General features: G+C 38.4%; 2 protein-coding genes across 2 annotated transcripts; one reads left to right on the plus strand and one right to left on the minus strand.

The window, feature by feature from the left end:
- Positions 1–334: 334 nt before the first annotated feature.
- LOC146490049 (large ribosomal subunit protein eL28-like) lies at positions 335–3,070 on the minus strand. Its single transcript, XM_085123135.1, has 5 exons — positions 3,034–3,070; positions 1,835–1,920; positions 1,209–1,268; positions 732–795; positions 335–594 (listed from the first exon to the last, which is right to left on the minus strand). Exons 2-5 carry the CDS (start codon positions 1,913–1,915, stop codon positions 386–388), a joined length of 414 nt encoding a protein of 137 aa, XP_084979261.1. The 5' UTR covers positions 1,916–1,920; positions 3,034–3,070; the 3' UTR covers positions 335–385.
- A 35-nt stretch (positions 3,071–3,105) lies between these two features.
- Positions 3,106–12,937, plus strand: LOC146490050 (protein odr-4 homolog). Its single transcript, XM_085123044.1, has 13 exons — positions 3,106–3,300; positions 3,879–3,933; positions 5,606–5,673; positions 6,546–6,745; positions 7,133–7,169; positions 7,307–7,447; positions 8,421–8,588; positions 9,547–9,660; positions 10,409–10,502; positions 10,923–11,023; positions 11,239–11,317; positions 12,077–12,184; positions 12,783–12,937. The coding sequence occupies exons 1-13, from the start codon at positions 3,205–3,207 to the stop codon at positions 12,854–12,856; spliced, it is 1,335 nt and encodes a 444-aa protein (XP_084979170.1). The 5' UTR covers positions 3,106–3,204; the 3' UTR covers positions 12,857–12,937.
- The last annotated feature ends 4,637 nt before the right edge of the window (positions 12,938–17,574 follow it).

Here is a 17,574-nt window from a genome sequence, read left to right on the forward strand (position 1 = left end):
CACAGTCAAACTGATGCAAAGATAAGAAACTCAGAATAATTTCAAGTTTCCATGAACCCATGATGAATGGAAGGATTTCATAAGCACCAGAGGTTTTATTTCTTCTTCCTTCGCAAATAAATCTGAACCACGAAGCAGCAATGATGAACTTAAAATAGCTTGTCACCGCTTCATGACACAATTTTGTTTGAGGAAAAGAAGAAAAAAGACTCTTGAGGTGAGTATTGCAAGTTTAAACAATTTTTTTGCGATGTTATACCTATGCATATTGATATAAAAGGCTATGCCACCATTCAGAGTACATGCTATGCTAAGAGACATCAGGACAACAAGCTGCTTGTTCTCAATTTTATTATCTGGTGACCACAGATATCAAGGTAAGCACTTAGTTGCGCTTTCTGCGTGTTCGCTTCTTCTGCACGCCAGTCGTGGCCCGCTGGCTGCGGAGGATGGCACATGCCCGCCTGACTGCAGCATCTTCCAAGTCTGGACGGTAGAAGCTCTTCCCGCAGAGATTCTTGACAGTCTTCACGGTGCGACGGGAATTGCTGGTCATGGTTACCTTGGATAAAACCTTTGCAGGCTTGTTAACATCTGCAGAATAACAAGAATGAAGCATTAAGCAACAGCATCCTTACCAAGGATTAAATTCACTTATGTAATTTCCTCAGGTCAACCAGGATGATTCAAACACTACTATTTTTGCGGTCACACAAATAGCTTGTACTTACACTTGGTCTTCTTGGTAGTGAGGACCACCCCCTTGCCAGTGGGATCAGCTGTAACTCCAATGGCCTGGCAATAGGACAAAAATGTTAGAAAAATTGAACGAATTAATTCATCTTGACACAGTACAGGATCTCACAAGCATCACCATACATCTTGCAGAAAACCCTCTAGATATTCACTTTCATATAAATCTTGTTGTGTGATGACCAGCGAAAGACAAGATTTAGCACACCATTTTCACTATCTTGGCACATAATTTTTGCCAGCAATTTTTGTTACAGTATGATGGCATGGTTGTTAACTTAGCAGATCTGATAAAAACATTTCCAGTTAGTCAACACTCACATATTGCACTAGCTGATGCACAATGATGGGGTACAAGTGTCAAGTAATAAGCAGAAGTTGCTACAAGGCATACACTTCAAGACAACAAATCAATATCAGATCAAACAACAACTGAGTTCATTATTTTATTGTACCTTTTTGTTTACCAATCCACTATTTTTAAATGTATGCCTTCCAGTGAGGTTGAGAGGCTCCTGAAAGGGAAAGCAAAAACATAACTCATTAATTTATTTCCCCCTGAATACACAACCAAATAAAATAAGATGACATGTTTTAAAGGGGCACTGTCACGGCGATTTTGCTATATTTACGTCAAAATGGCTCAAATATTTGACAAGGAACCTTTTTTCTAACATGAAATTGCTGTTAGAGCACCAGGAAGAAAATATTGAGAGATTTATCCAGGGAAGAACAAACCATAAGCAGTTTTGGACAACTTCTCTACAATACACAGGACAAACTTGAGAAAATTGGCCAAATTTTTCGAGTTGCAATCCATTTCCATCCTAGCTATCCCCAGCCAAATACTGTATAATTAATACTAGTTTCTGTGCATTAAGGTTATTGTTAACTAACTGAACCATTATTTTGACCATTCTATTGATTCAAATATGTTTTTTGGCTATTCAAAGTGACACCAAAAATCGGTGACACTGTCCCTTTAAATTATTGTACAGTGAGATCAACAACTTTTCCACTGCCAGTGGTACAAAACTACAATGCAATACTCCAGTGATAAGTACTACCAACATCACTATACCTTTGAAAATGTTGTTCCTTGGTTCCTCAACAGGAAACAGGAGTTGTTCCTCAAAATCATCCACTGCAAGTCAGCTGACATTTTTGCTGTTCAAAATAATAGATGCAAAGAAAGGTTATCTATGTGACTCAGTTGATTCTGAAGAAAAATACATGTAGAAGCATTTTAAAGACATTTATGCATCAGTCAATTCTAAAGTCCCGGGAATTAGGATTTTTCGAAAATAAACTGGCAAATACCCCTTGGACGGGAGAAAACAGTTGTTCAAATGCCCCGGGGTAGTGGCTCAAAAATGTTTTATTTTCTTCGTTTCTCAACTTCTTCAATAAAATCTAAGCTAATTCAGGCCAAATTTAGTCCTAGTTAGGTCTTGTTTTCCACAGTATTATAAAACATTGGTCATTCTGCAGCTGTAGTGCCCCATTTATGTCCTATCTAGATGTATTCAAGAAGGAACTTACTGAATTTGCCAATGAATTGGCCATTAAAAGAAGTGACAAAAGTAAAAAAGTGAGATGGTCAAATGCTAAGGGATAATTTGGTGGTGGGCTAACACCTAACCCCCGGGATGGACAGCGTGGAAAAATGCCCCACTATCGCCTGGGCAGGGGGGGGGGGGGGGATGGGAACAGCTGGAATTAACTGATGCATTCAGAAGTTTACTTCATGAGATGTGAAAATATGACATTGAGGGGAAGAATCAGCATTGCACATGAATGTTGCCAAGGAGACCTTACGCTAAACTATTGCCTGTTAACTTATATGTTAACTAGTGATGGTTGATGTGGGGTGTTCTCTGTATCTGTCCACTCTTCTACAAAACGTTGGTGATGTGTTCAGTGATTTCAACAGCATTGTTGTCTAAAATAGGGGTTTGTTGCCAAAATAGGGGAAAGTGCAATAAATGCCACATCTTTTCAATGAATTATCCACCTTTTTACGACAGTAACAACCTATCCTGTTAAACAGAACGACGAACGAAGGCGAACAAAGAAGAAACGACGAACCAAATTAAACAGACACGTTAAAGTTTTAAACACAGACGCGACTTTTTAACACATGATAGACGCAGTCCGCTTCGTTTTCGACATAAACGTCTACACCAACATATAAAGAGGTTACGAGTTCGGTAACGAAGATATCAAACGTTAAAAATCCAATACAAAATGGAAAATTTTATAGCTAAAAGTTCGCCTTACCGCTATAAAATGGCGACCACGAGAGAGAGGGAGAAAGGAGCGCATGTGCCAAGCAATGCAGGGGGTCCACCCGAGCCAGTCTCTCACGGCCATTGAAGGAGAAACAACACGGTGGACAGATGTGATCGAATATAACAGATGAGAAATCGGTTATAATCTCGGAACAAAATAATGGGACGGACAATTATAATAGAAGAATCAGTTGCTGAATATATATCCTCCCTCTATGGCAAGCATCAGTGGCAATTGGGATTAATAATTGGACAGGTTAGGGTTTTTAGCTCGCCTCGCACTACACTATCGCACACTTTTTAACTTTTAATAAGAATACAGGGACGTAGTTTTTTCCCGATCGACGACCTAGGCAGAGGGAAAATCTTTAAAATCTCAGGGAAGATTTCTGCACAGTCCTATACATTAATCATAATGCACTTCCTGACTCAAACTCTCTTCACCGTTGCTGTTTGCACGGAGAGGGGCCAATAATGATTGCAGTAGTGGCGCGTGTTTAATTGCTGACTGTATGGGGCTATGCATAAATTTTTTTCCAAATTTCATTTCCATGTTGCTGTTCTACCCAGATCTGTGTGTTCCTATTTTTAAAATTAATATGAAAAAATTTAGCCTCCCTCGTTAAGATATCACACAAACCGTAAAAATAAAAATAAATAGATAAAAAAATGAAATAAGTAAGATAAGTAAAGCTTTGCCTATTATATGATACAGTATAATAAAGGAATAAGTATAATAAATGCTAAATTAGGCAGGGATAGACAACAGCAGTAAGCACTTGTGCATTCAAGATAGTCGGAAAATAAAGAAAGCATTGTTTCATTCCTCTGCAGCTTTCTCCACAGCGAGATTACATTGTTCATTTATCCAGAACACCTGAACAGTCAGGTATGGATTTACATATTCGTATAGATATTAGAAGTTATAATAATTGAAGGGCTTAGTGTATAACAGACCTATAGTGCATTTTAGATTGATTTTTATTGTTTTAACTAAGCACTGCTTTGCAGCTTCATTTTCTGATAAAACGGGAACCTTGCCCATAATCATAGCTTTTTATTGCAAACATTATTACAGTGCAACGAACTCAACTGGGGCCACCCAACATTGATCAACCAATCACAGGTCACGTTTACAACAAAGGAGTCTGGCTTTGGTAGTTTGTAAACCAATCAAAAATGAGAAACTTTCAAAGTGTTGGTTTTTTCAGTGGCCCCGGTTGAGTTCGTTGTACTGTAAGCATAAAGCAATTGATTCAATATTGGGGCAACATTTCCTGAAGGAATTAAAGGCCAGTACATGCAAAAAAAAAAAACCGGTAAATTTATCTGAGCTAAAACAATAAAAAGTGATCTAAAATGCATTTTAGGTTCAGGTTACGTGCTGACCTCTTCAATTATTACTTAATGAGTTTCACACCTAGCTCCCCTAAGTAACCCCCACCTGCTACTCCCTTACCCATCTGCTTCCTTGGGATATGAATCAGTTCTAAAAACAATCTAAATCTAGACTGTACAAAACTCCCTTGCGGGATATGAGGTGCACTCAGGTCTAGTAACAAGTGTTTATATTGTAGGTTTTGCTTCCTACAAAATGACAGTCTATTGTAGCCACTGTTTTTTGTCTATTGTTTCTAATGCTTGTTATATACATGTGCATGTATTAGACCTTAGTATATACTGCACAAGTGAATAGTACTTTTTGCGTGAGCTGATTGGCTAGCTCGGAGGTGATTAGCCAAGTACTATTCATCTCTGAGCAGCCGAAGTGAAACAAGATGGCTTCCTGTTTCATGTGTTACTTAACTAGAGGAAATTATTTCAATAAACGAGGCAGCTCTTTAAAAAAAATACATAAATGGCAACAAAGTTTTGTTTGATGACATTAAATGGTAAGTTACAGTATTTAATCTTTCCGACCTCATATTCTATATATTCTATATTCTATATTCTATATTCTATTCTCATATTGTAAGGTGAAAAATGAAATTACAATCCCTTGTTTACTAAAACTGCCGTGCACTAAAATTACAATGAAAACAATAAAACATCTATTAAATTATATATGTCAGCATGGTTTCAACAAGAAGACGAATTTATAGAAAAATAATTTGAAGAAATGACACTGTGGGAACTAAAGAATTAAGTGTCTCCAAAAGTTTTATTTGTCTGCAAGAAAGCTGGAAGGAACTTTCTACAATAAGAAATCACTTACCGCATGGCAAGCGAGATTTTAAAATTTCATACCATTTGTCGGTATATTGTCTGAAATAAAATAATTTTTTGGTCCACTAGTTATTCAGCTTGTGTGGTATATACAAAAACAATTATTCACCTTAGTGTTGGTGAAAGTGGTGGATATTTACCGAGCCGCTTCGCGGCTCGGTGAATAATTGTTAATTATTCATAAATGGCGGTCAATAAATTATTCTAGCTTTTATTTTTATGATAATTAGGCTCCCTAGCTATATAGCCTCATTAGCATGTGCAAAATTCAATGGAATTTTTGCTGTGATCTAAAATGGGTCAGTTAACATATGTATATCAATTTGTATTTTTAGAAGCAGAGAGTAAGCCATCCACTTTGGAAGATATTGAGAATAACTGGATTATAGAACATGCGCGGCAGGTACAATGTAGATAGTGATAGTTTGTTGAGAAGTACATCACTACATATATTTGGAATGGTGAATAATGTGTACATGTAGGTAAAGGAAAAGAGAAAGGACCAGTGGAACTCCATCATCAATCTAGTCACCAACACACAGGCCACAAAATCTGGGGGCCAGTTATTTAAACAGAGTCTAACTTAAACCACGATTTAAATCAATTAAGAGACCTGTGTATCTATTTGCAATAAGAACGAAGGTAAATGTGTGTCTTAAGTCAATTGCAATGCTATGTAGCCTTCTTGATGCCATTTGCAGACATTGTAGAGAATGCTGAACTGTGCCAGGATCAGCCAGATTGAAAATCAGTTTAGACCAAAGTTCTGTTAAACCTCATTTCTGGATTTTTTAAGTGGGTGATCAAATTAAAGCTTTTTACAGCCCAGTCCCAGGCATTCTCTCTTGCAGCCTATTGTCTGCTGAAAGTCTGAAATTTACCCTCAGTGTCCACACATTTTGATTTAGCCTGGGATGGTAAGTGTTATTGGGTGATGCCACTGCACAAACATAGAAACCAGGCCTAAACAAGCCAGAATTGAAATGCTGAGGAAATAAGCTGCTCAAGGTGTCTATACATAATTTAAGAAAACTACTAACTAAAGGTTATTTGGGCCAAAATAAAGTTACCATATAAATGAGATTGAGTATTAATGGAGTGTATTAAAATAAAATTATAGGTGAGGTGACACTTTATCCACTTTTTATATTACAGAGGTTATTTAATAACCTTTAAAAAGTGGATTAAACAGCCTTTTGCAGCCGTTAGTCTTGTTTGTTGCAGTGCTATTTTTAATTAATTTTGCTTTAGTCATCCTTTTCTTTCATTCCCAAGGTATCAAGAATGTTAACAGGAGGCTTAGATGTGATCGGTGTCTTTGCATTTGGTCCTCCAGACATGCTCACCAAGTCTCAAACAAAGCTTCGTCAACTGCTGTTCTCCATTAACAAGACTGTTCAACACAAACCTGCGTCATACTTTGATGATTTCAGTCACAGTAGAGTCTTGCTTCAGATTTGCTCTGCAACCAAAAAGTATCCTTCTCATTGTATATGCTTGTAACTGAGTTAGGTTGCTAACTAAAGAATGACTTTTTTGTGGTACATCTTGAAAAATTAATATGGTACTAAATTATGTCAGCTGAGGTATTAGTAGTATTTTTTTTTGTTTAAATATGGCTATCACACCCTTTCATTTCTGTGAAATCCTTGATTGTTAGTTCACAAGATCTGCAGTGAGGAAGCAATGTCAGTAACAGGTGGCAAGGGGGAATAAAGGAAGCTTTTATAAGCTTTCATAAGCTTCAAATTTTCATGCCTGATTCAGTTTGGAAGGTTTCAGCAAGCCAGCCATCTCTATAACATACGTATCTACCCATATTAAAGAGAAGCTGTTTAAATTCCTTAACTTGCTTCTCTCAGAATCACTTGCAGGACTGTTGATGTATCTGATCAAAGGGTAAATTTAACAAATTATGAAACTTTATTCAACAGACTTACTAACTTCCACATTGCTTGATGAACAAATTAAGCCTGCTAAAATCCAGTATCAAGTCAAAAAATACTGTTATCAATCCACTGTGTTTTGCATTGCAGGCCACACCAAACCCCACTGAAGTCAAGTACCAGTCCTTTGCTTCAAAATGGCTCAAACTAGAAACCTCCCTTTCATTACCAAATGGTCAATTCACTGTTCCAAGGAAACTGGAGAGATCCAGTCTTCAGAACCAAATAGCGGTAATTTAAGTAAACATTGTTAGCAGACTAAACCAATGGTAACATAATAGTGTCGGGTAGTTAGACAACCTCGGGCACCCCTTCAAATTTGGGTCTGGAGACTATCAGTCCGGAGCAGAAAACTCCACTTCGGGTCAAACTAGGACCAAAAGATAAGGCATCTCATGCCCAATCTTGACATTGACAACAGCAACAATTTATTCTACCAGATCCATCTGCTTGATTGTTTCCCCTCGTCTGACCAAATTTGCAAAATCTGCTCCCTTCTGTAGCATGTTCTAGTTAACTTTGAAAGGCATTGATTGTGAACCAAAGAAAACAGTCAGTAGGTAAAGGTCTCTCCAACTTTTTGTAAGTTTACCATTTAATTTGTGATGTCAGGAAGCCAGCTTTGTTGAGTTTTTGACACAACAAGTTTCAGAACATTATACAAAATGTAACCCTTTAAGGCCAAAATGCTGTCTTAACAAACTAAAAGAAACACACACATACCCACATGCACAAGGGCCCCCTTCTCCCCCTCCCCCCCCCCTCCCCAATGACAGTGCCCCTTAAGGCTGACAGAAAGGTGATAAACGAAGAAATTATAGTACATAACAACCAAGGACCTTGGTTTTTTCATGTCAATCCTGACCAGAGACATTTCATTTCAGACTAGTGCTGAGACTACAGAGGTGACATTTTGGCTGCTCCTAATCGGCAATCAGGCCTAAATTTCTGAAGGGTCAAAATTCAATTATTGCTCTGAAACATCTGCACTCCTTCTTCTTCCAGCCTGCCCCCCTTCCCCCCCCCTCCCAACCCCACTCATCCCTCCCCTTATTTACTACTCTGCTCCTCTGACTTACGCAAAATTCTGGACTTGCCACTGTTGAATTTCAATGTGAATAAATATGACATATTAATTTAATTTCATGAGGTCTCTACTTCAATCTAGATAGTAATCTAAACATGTACCTAATTCAATTAACAGTGTAGCATCCACAACATGTTACAGAACATATCAAATGCCTTGTGTACAGTGAATGGAGAACTGTGCGTAGATGAACAGCTTCTTCTACCAGTTGAAAAATCAGGAAAATCAAGCCATACAAACTCCAAAACCGCACAGACGTTTAAGGTTGACATCTTCTCTGAACAGGTAATGAATTGTGCGCAAACGAACAAGTACCGTTTTGTGTATGGAAATTATTTTTGTCAATAATCAGTGAGAATAATATTCGCTTAGATTTAAAATACCATTTTACAAAGCTAATAAAGTTAAGGAAACTAACTCTTTTAGCCTTGTAAAATAGTATTTCATATTTTTTTTTCTGGGAGGCGAGGGGGGGGGGGGGGGGAGGCAAAAACACGGTTATTTTAGTTGATGGACAGAACCCTACAAATTATGCAAACTTCAAATTTAACATAAGGTAAATAATAGAGATGCTCTGCTGGAACCAACAAGTTCATTTGTTTTGCATTCACAAACTATCACTGAAAAAGTAAAACGGCGAGTTAACTTATTGTACAATAGTTTATCGCTAGTTGCACCACTGAAGACAGTTCAAAACTCATTATGGTTTGTATATATGTATTTATGTTGTAGGTTAAAATGAATCCCAGGTTAAAATGATTTCAACCTAGGTTGAATTGTATTTTCCTTTGTTTCAGATGTAAATTACCCAACCTCAACAAAGGAAAATACAAATCAACCTAGGTTGAAATCATTTTAACCTGGATTCATTTTAACCTACAACATTTACATTCAAGGATAAACAGGCTTACCAAAACGTGCAGCAAAGAAGTCTGTTGTGGATTTAACTTAATCACTGACGTTCATTGGCTATATGGACAATTCCGCCCGAAAGTAAGTTACCAGTCGCGTCTCTTTTCTCGCGAGACGCGACTCGCGTCTCGAGAGACGAGAGTCGCGTCTCGCGAGAGGGTAGTAACTTACTTTTGAGTGGTACTGTATTGACACAACAGAGCTAACATTTAGGCACGTTATGTTATCATTTTCGTCGGTTTATTACATTAAGTACAACTGTGTTGAAAATAAGACAAAAGCTGGCCAGTGTAGCCACATATATATCATCATTGTGGAATTCTCTTTCTAGGCATGTGGTCCTGATGTAGAGGAAACCGAAACGGTAGCTTCACTGTGCGTGAGTGGATCGATGTGTTGTCGAGCTTATGTACATCAAAAAGCTACAGTCAAAGAAGCGATTCAGGTATATGTACACTAGAATGAATATGAAGAAGCGTTGCTCCAATGTTTTATCCGCTGCTTTGCGCTTCGTTTTGTGATAACAACGGAAATCTTGCCCGTAATCGTAGGTTCTTATTGCAAACGAAGTGTAAAGCAACGGAAAAAACATTGGAGCAACGTTTCCTGAAAAAATTGAAGGCCACATACAACCATTCGGTGAATCAGAGCTAAAACAACGAAAAGCGATCTAAAATGCTAAATAGACTTTCCCCTCTTATACGAATGATGTCTAAAAGACGAACACTTCTCCAAGATGGACTTGTAAAGACAGATGTATACGTACAGTACATGGATGGGTCCTTGCTATACTTTTTCAGAGCTTTACTTTTCTTCTCCCTCTGATAATTTCTGACGCGATCGTTTATAGCTAACAGATGAGTTTTCCAATACTTGACTTCCCTTTTTATTCTGTAGCTCACGGACGTCTGAACGGCAGTTACCCATTTTCTTGTTGTTTAAGACGGACAGCGTGTAAGACAGACGCTTACACTGCAGTGTTGGTCTCTACATTTTTGTTTCATCCAAGATATGTTTCATCACACTTTTTTCCTCGCTCTACGACGGACAACTCTACAAAACAGAAGCGTGTTTTTGGTCAAAGACCAACGCCTTCTCAAAGACAGCTGCCTCCTAAAACCGACTGTCTCTCAGTTCGTCGCACTGCAGCTTCTCAACTCTACTTTATATTATTCTATTTTTTTCTCCTTTAGGCTTTAAAATACGATGTTATTCGAAGTTTTTTGTCTCGATGTGAAGTGTTGTGTGAAGACATCCTAGATAACCAGGAAGAGAAAATAAATAAAGGTTTGTTTGTTACCGCATTCAAAACAAATGAAAATGACTTATTTACTTTTTGGTGAAGCATAAATGATCTGCCTTCTATTATATTAGAGCCCTTAGATTAGAGAAGATCAGTTAAGAGTAGGTATTTATTTCGGTACAAGTTCGCTGGGGACACAGTGCTAACTAATCCAGAAAATACAATAAGACAACTTGTTTAACAATTCTCTGCTTTTCATTTTTTTTGATGGCTAGTGTAATCAACTTGTAAGGTAGTTTCCAAGCGTATAACAATCACCATCAATTTATCAATCATGCAGTCAAATGAAATTAACCAATCAACTTTATACATGGCAAAAAGTACATCATAACAATTTTCGGAGATGACTTGACAACATTAAAAACGAGCCAGTAAACCATGTTCTCCGTTTTCTTTTCTCTCAGAAACCTCTTCGTCGTGGACATGTCCTCAAAGAGTGTTCGCCCCTCTTGGTGCCGGGGCTGTTACAGTGTGCGACTACGTGTTCAAGGACGAAACTTTGAAGGTTGTCGTTAAAAGGACGATTTGTTGATTTTTGTCTTATTAAAGTTATTATGTAGTCAGCGTCCGGATTCAAAAACCTCTTCTATGTTTAGGCAGATAAGTATTGTTTCGTTTCCTAACAAGAAGCTTTCGTATGCAACCACTAATTTAGACACAACCTAAGCTTTGTAATCCTACACACGAACAAACAAGAATTATTTGACTCGACTTTTACAGGAATCTCGAGAGAGAATGACAGAGCTGCTAGATATTGATCCCAAAGAAGAGGACTTTGAATGCAAGGAAGAATTCCCAGGTAGGGTATCAATAGAGGGGGCATTTACTGGTAAGAGTTACTATTTAACCTCCCAACCGTGAGAGTTATGCCCCCCCCCCCCCCCCCCATAGAGTTAGAGTTATCACCACCCCCCTTCCTCTGCAGGCTTTTCAATTTACCTAAAGTGAAACATTGACAAAGTTTCTAGAAGGTATCCTTCAGAAAATGTGAAATTTTCCCGATTATAATTTAAAATCAAATTTTCTAAGTTATTAATATGGTTACCTATCAACGGCATTTGAAAATTGTTTGCCGGAATGCTCTATTGATGGATCGCAGTACGTCGGCTGGGAACCACCGATTTGTCTTAAAGTGATTGCTGAATTTAAGGGGGCAATTTACCTAAATTTGAATAAAATTTAAAGAGGTTTTAAGAAGGGATAGAAGAAAGAAAATGATTTTTGGAACACCAACAGTATCCGTCTATTAATTATTAAATACAAACTCTAATTTTAAAACTTCACTAAATCTTCAATATTTCTTATTTCTCTTAATTTAACCAATCCTTCTAAAAAAAACTACTCCTCCCAAATATATCCAAAAATCACCCAAAAATTCACAAAATACCCCACAACACAGATTCACGGGATAATGATAGGGTTTTTGGATTGCTTGAAACGTGAATGAGAAATTGCCATTAAAGCCATGTCAAGTGGCAGAAAAATGGCGTTTAGGTGAATTGCCCCCTTAAGTGACCGATATTTGTCGATTCACTTGCTAGTGTTGTTCTATTTGCAGATGTACACACAGTGAAGAGTTTAATGGAAGAGATGGAAAATGATAGCAGCAGAGACGAGATGACAGAGGACGAACCAACTGAACAAGGAATAGCAACCCGCGTAATAGGTAAGAACAGACCTCAGATGATAGAACACTGTTGTACTTCTCAAGAACGATCAAATTTAAATGGTATATAAGTCAAATGCTCTGCTACTAAAGGCTTGGCTAGCAGCTTAGACTGCGAGCAGATGTACGTTGTTCCTCACATACGCGCGCAAAGTGACGGTATGCAAATTAGAAAAGTCAACTAGTCTCTCGCCGTTCGCTAGATCCATCGCGCGGCACAGAACTTAGGAGAAGAAATAGGCTGCTCGCAGTCTACATCGATCTTAGTTTATAAAATCTTATAGGCGTTATATTCCGATCAAGGTGGCCTGTCTTCTTATGAGGTCATGTGACCTTTTTTTAATACCGGCCATGATACCTATGGCTTTCGTTTCTTCCCATCTTTGTAATTGGTATTATATTGTAATGAATAAACTTGTTTGCGCCAAGCTAAACTGCTTGACGTCTTCTTTTGGCGTTCAAATTTTCATGCTTGACTCTCACGAGACGATTTTTAGTCTAGCAAATGTCCATGTTAAACTTGAAATGGCCGTGATATTGTGGAAATACCCCGCTTTATTCAAGCCGGCTTTCTTTCTTTCTTTCTTTTTTTTCGCAGGTGCTGCAGTTGGAATCGTTGTTGCTATGGTGGCGGCTGGGATTACCTTTCTTTGGGGAGAACAGGCGGGATGAAATAAAACGCAAAAAATAGAGAATATTATTTGAAATTAAATGGAATTAAATTATTAAAAGATTTGACTGGATAATGTAAAATGGCGATTTTCACTCATGGGATCTCTTCTCTACCTCAACCATTTATAAAAGTCCTTCCCCACTCCCCCCTCCACCCCCCCCCCCCCCCCCCCAAAAAAAAAGGAAAAGAAAGATCCACTACGCTAAGCTATCCTACAATCCTTGGCGGAGCCCAACTCGTACCCAGACTCTCCATAATTTCTGGAGTAGCCAATTGAACAGTGTCTTTCATTGGTACTGTTCGTTCTTCGATACTTATACAAAATGAAATTTGAGAAAATTTTCATATTCTTGCTATACCTTGCGCTCTCTTGTAAGTGAAATAGTAACAAAAAGTAGGCGTACCAGTTTCGTGGCCAGAGAGAAAGGCATTCATGTCAGCCCAAACTGCAGATTCTCATACCCCGCGATACGTTTTGGCATTTTTGTTTGTTTGTTTGTTTGTTTTGTTTTTGTTTGGGCCTCTGCCCAATCTCTTCCAGAATCCTCAGGCTCTTTGGCCAGCGGTTGGTTGCCAGGAGAGACTCTGGGGAGATCGAAACAATTTAACTTTTTGTTGATTGGCTGTCCCGTAACGGCGCTGCCTTCCACTTGGACTGTTTTACTGCAGAGATCCTGGAGTGAAAGAATTCCAGCACCCTCAGAGTCTCTCCTGGCGACTAACCGCTAACCAAAGAGCCTGGGGACTCTGGGTACGAGATTCAGCTCCCTGCCCCTTGTCGCAGACCAAACAGTTTGTCAGTTCCTCGGATAGGAGTCTCTCAGACACTCCTTTGAAACAGACCTGATTTTTTCGTTCGACATTTACATTTTGTGAATTCTTATCTGCCCACGCACTGTTCAGTAAGTACGCTAGCTGTTGCTCGTGCTGAATTTGAATTCGAGTCTCGCAATGAGGGTCGAGCGATAAGAGTGGCGCAACGAGTTGTAACAGTTGTATTTGAGCCAACCCGTGCTGACCTGTTGAGAAATCATTGATACAATATATGTTTGGATTATTTTACGTGTGCGTTATTTGTGGAGAGAAGTTACAGAAGTAAGCTATCATTTTTTTTTTGTTTCCTTTAATCCATTCTTTCATTTTGAGCGTTTGTAAGGGCGAGTGCAAACGGTAATTGGTTAGACTTTAAAATACTGTACTTCGATGCGTCATTGGACTGTGAATCAAGCGCTTCCCCAGACTCTCGGCTAAGAGGGAAAGAAATCGCCTTCTTCAGAGGATTTCTAAGAAATGGTCTAAGGCCTCTTTCATATCGGATTAACTGCTGTGTTACTGGGCCCTCGTGCATGAACAAGTTTCTCAACTGAACAAGCCAGGCCCTATTTCTGGCCATAAGAACTAACATGGTTGCTCGTATCAGCAGTGACCGAAAGCCTAATGTTGTCTAGATGGAGTGCTTTCTATATTATCTCCCCGACTCAACAAAAACGTATGACGTTTGATGATATGGAGCGCGCATAAGATGATCGTTGGAATTTGCTTTTATAACTTTTTTTTTGTTACTTCGTTCTGTGACGCGCAGATGGGAAAAAAGATTCATGACAAGATGACAAAGTGCCTGATATTGGCAATTTTAATCCTTAAGTTTTAAAATTGTCAATATGAGACACATCGGAATTATCACAGAAATTTCTCGCCCTTTACATAAATTGCTGAACTATTTTATAATTATTGGAAAGCTTTTTTGTGGAATTGCAGAAATAACCAAATTCTATACCTAACAGTCATGGATTTAGACTTTTCAGTAGTTGCTAGCTGTATCTCCTGCTGTAAATTTGTGCTTTTGATGATATATTGTCAGAATAATTAATAAAATTAATTTAATTTATCAACTTTAGTAAAGTTGATAGGAAACTCTTCAGGAAATACTTAGCGTTCCCTGAGGTTGTTCCTAACAACTTTAACGATAACAAAGGTAGCAGTATACAGGATGTTTCTCCCATGAACCTAATTTAATGGCCTAAGCTCAGTGGTAGAGCATCCGAACTAGTAATCGGAAGGTCGTAGGCTCGACTCCTGATAGGAGCACTCGGATTTTTTTCCGAGTATGCCTGTGTCATTCACTGAATAATACATAATTTTCAAGGTAAGGTTTGTTTTTAAAATTACAAATCCTTGAGATCGCTCGCGGTACTCGGAAACGTTACATTTCACTTTTTAACGAGGAAAAAATGGTCGTGGATATATCGATTGTTGCGAAAGCAAAATTTGCTTCAGGGAAGCAAACACTCACAACAATTGTCGCGTTTCTCTGACAAGAACGGGAAACATTGGGAGGATATTTCTGATTTAGTTTATAAATTTATCGCTAGTATCCACTGAATGCAGGGAATTTCAAATTCAACTTTGAGCCTCGGATTAGCCTGCAAGGGACCTTTTATGAAACAGTGGTGACGTCATTAACTTCAGAATATTTTGTAACTTTTGGCTTCCTTCCCCTAATCCAAGCTAACCTTTCTTGATTTTGTGTAGATTTCAACGTCGTTGATGGCGCAGAGCAATTGTTGAAGACTTAGAAGTTGAACTCACTGTTGACATTCATGTCCATTGAAGTTCACCTTATGCCTATCAGACAAGCTTTTCCCCCGTGACAGTGGACACAAGGAACATTCGGCGTCTTTATAGTATATCATTTGCTTTATGATACTGATAATTCTGTTTCTACCTGGAGTGAAGTAAGTACTACGTAAGAGTCCTTTTGGACTCTTCAGTCGACTCAGCAAAAACGCGTGACGTTCGATAGTTAGAGCGCGCATAAGATGATCGTTGGAATTTACTTTTATGACGTTTTTTTTTTACTTCGTTCTGCAACGCGCACTTATTCAGTTGTGTCACGATGGAAAAAATAATCCATCACAAGATGAAAACATGTTTGATATTAGCAATTTAAATCCCAACTCCAGTTGATGGGAAACTCTCCAAAAAATACTTAGTATTGTCTGGGGTGTTTCCTAACAACTTTAACAAGAACAAAGGTAAGGATTGTTTTTAAAATTACGAATCCTTGAGGATTTTTGGAGTAACTGGCAGGAACAATAGAGGGTGCATACTAAAAGTCGTTGCTTAGGGCATTATAACATTTTTTCTTTTTGTTTCTTTTTAATTTAAATTACAAAGCGGACTATCTGCTTCTGTATTCTTTTAATATCTGCAGCCGTTTTTGCTAAATTAGTAAAAGTGCTCTTTCGTGATCTTCCCTTAGCCTTTTGTTTGGGTTTCGTTGTCATGGTTTCTTTGCTCTGACGTATTAAGTGATGTCTCTCGCGGTATTCGGCTGATTTGTTGGAAACGTTACGTTTCATTTAGTAACAATGAAAAAATGGTCGTGGAATCGATTGTTGCGAGAGCAAAATTTGCTTCAGGGAAGCAAACACTTTGAATTTTTCAAACGTGCTTTCACAACAATTGTCGCGTTTGTTTGCACAACTACGGGGAAACATCGGTAGGATATTACTGATTTAGCATACCACAGTGACCGACTATCGCGTAACGCGCAATCTGATTGGCTACACAGGTGCCGTCTATCGATCGATAGACGGCAGTTTGTCAGAGCGCGCGCGATTTAGCATGGATCATTGCACAAATATATCAAAATTAATGAAATAAAAAGATTTTTTTGCTTGATAGATCGATCACTGAGGTATGCTAAAACAATTAGACGGCTCGCTCTCGGTTTCTATCGCCTTTGATAGTTGGCTCGGGGCTTCGCCCCTCGCCAACTATCAGCCGATAGAAACCTCGAGCTCGCCATCTAATTGTTAATTAGTTTATTAATTTATCGCTAGTATCCACTGAATGCAGGGATTTCAAATTCAATTTTGAATCTCGGATTAGCTGGAAGGGACCGTTTATAAAACAGTGGATCCAAGCTAATCTTTCAGTCTTGATTTTGTGTAGGGTTCAACGTCGTTGATGGCGCAGAAGAATTGTTTGTCCATCGCCGGCTTCATTGTTTATGAAGACTTTAGGTGCACACCTCAATGGTGGCTGTGAATTCCTCCATTGAAGTTCACCTTATGTCTATGTGACACGCTTTCCTGGAAACAGAACTAACAGCGTCACTACAATGTTCTGAGTTGTTAATCTTGTTTCTACCTGGACTGAAGTAAGTATGTTAGAGTCCTTTCGGAACAAACTCTTCACACAGGAATTACGTCAACCACTCAACTGAAGGCCACTTAACCTTTAGCAGCCAAAGCAGCTGAAAAAGTGCAATATGAAGTCCATTTGAGAGGGAGGGAGGGAGGGAGAGGGGGAATGTCGAAAGGTTCCAATCCTAGAAGCCTACAAAAGGTATTTAAACTTGATAATACGCAACTTTTTTGTTCTCCTTAAAGAACAAGAAGGTTTGTTTGTAATTGTCATATTGACAATAAGTCATGTCGCTAAGCTATTAAATCCGCCAAAAAAAGACTTGAGTATCACTTAAAATGGGCACAAAACGACTGCTTGAAGTTAACCTGCGAACAAGCTCTCTCCTCTTACTTCTTTGTAATTAATGATGTCAGAAAAACAATTCTGAAACACGAAATTGTGAAATTCTTTACAGCATAGGAAAACACAATGTATAAAACGAGACAGACTAAAAGAGGCTTTAAGGATACCAGCACAAGGGAAGTAAATGTCGCTTCTTGTTCAACTCTTCTCTTTCCCTCAA

Source organism: Pavona decussata, unplaced genomic scaffold (assembly GCF_977016875.1).
Source record: "Pavona decussata unplaced genomic scaffold, jaPavDecu1.1 SCAFFOLD_2, whole genome shotgun sequence".
Lineage (NCBI taxonomy): Eukaryota > Metazoa > Cnidaria > Anthozoa > Scleractinia > Agariciidae > Pavona > Pavona decussata.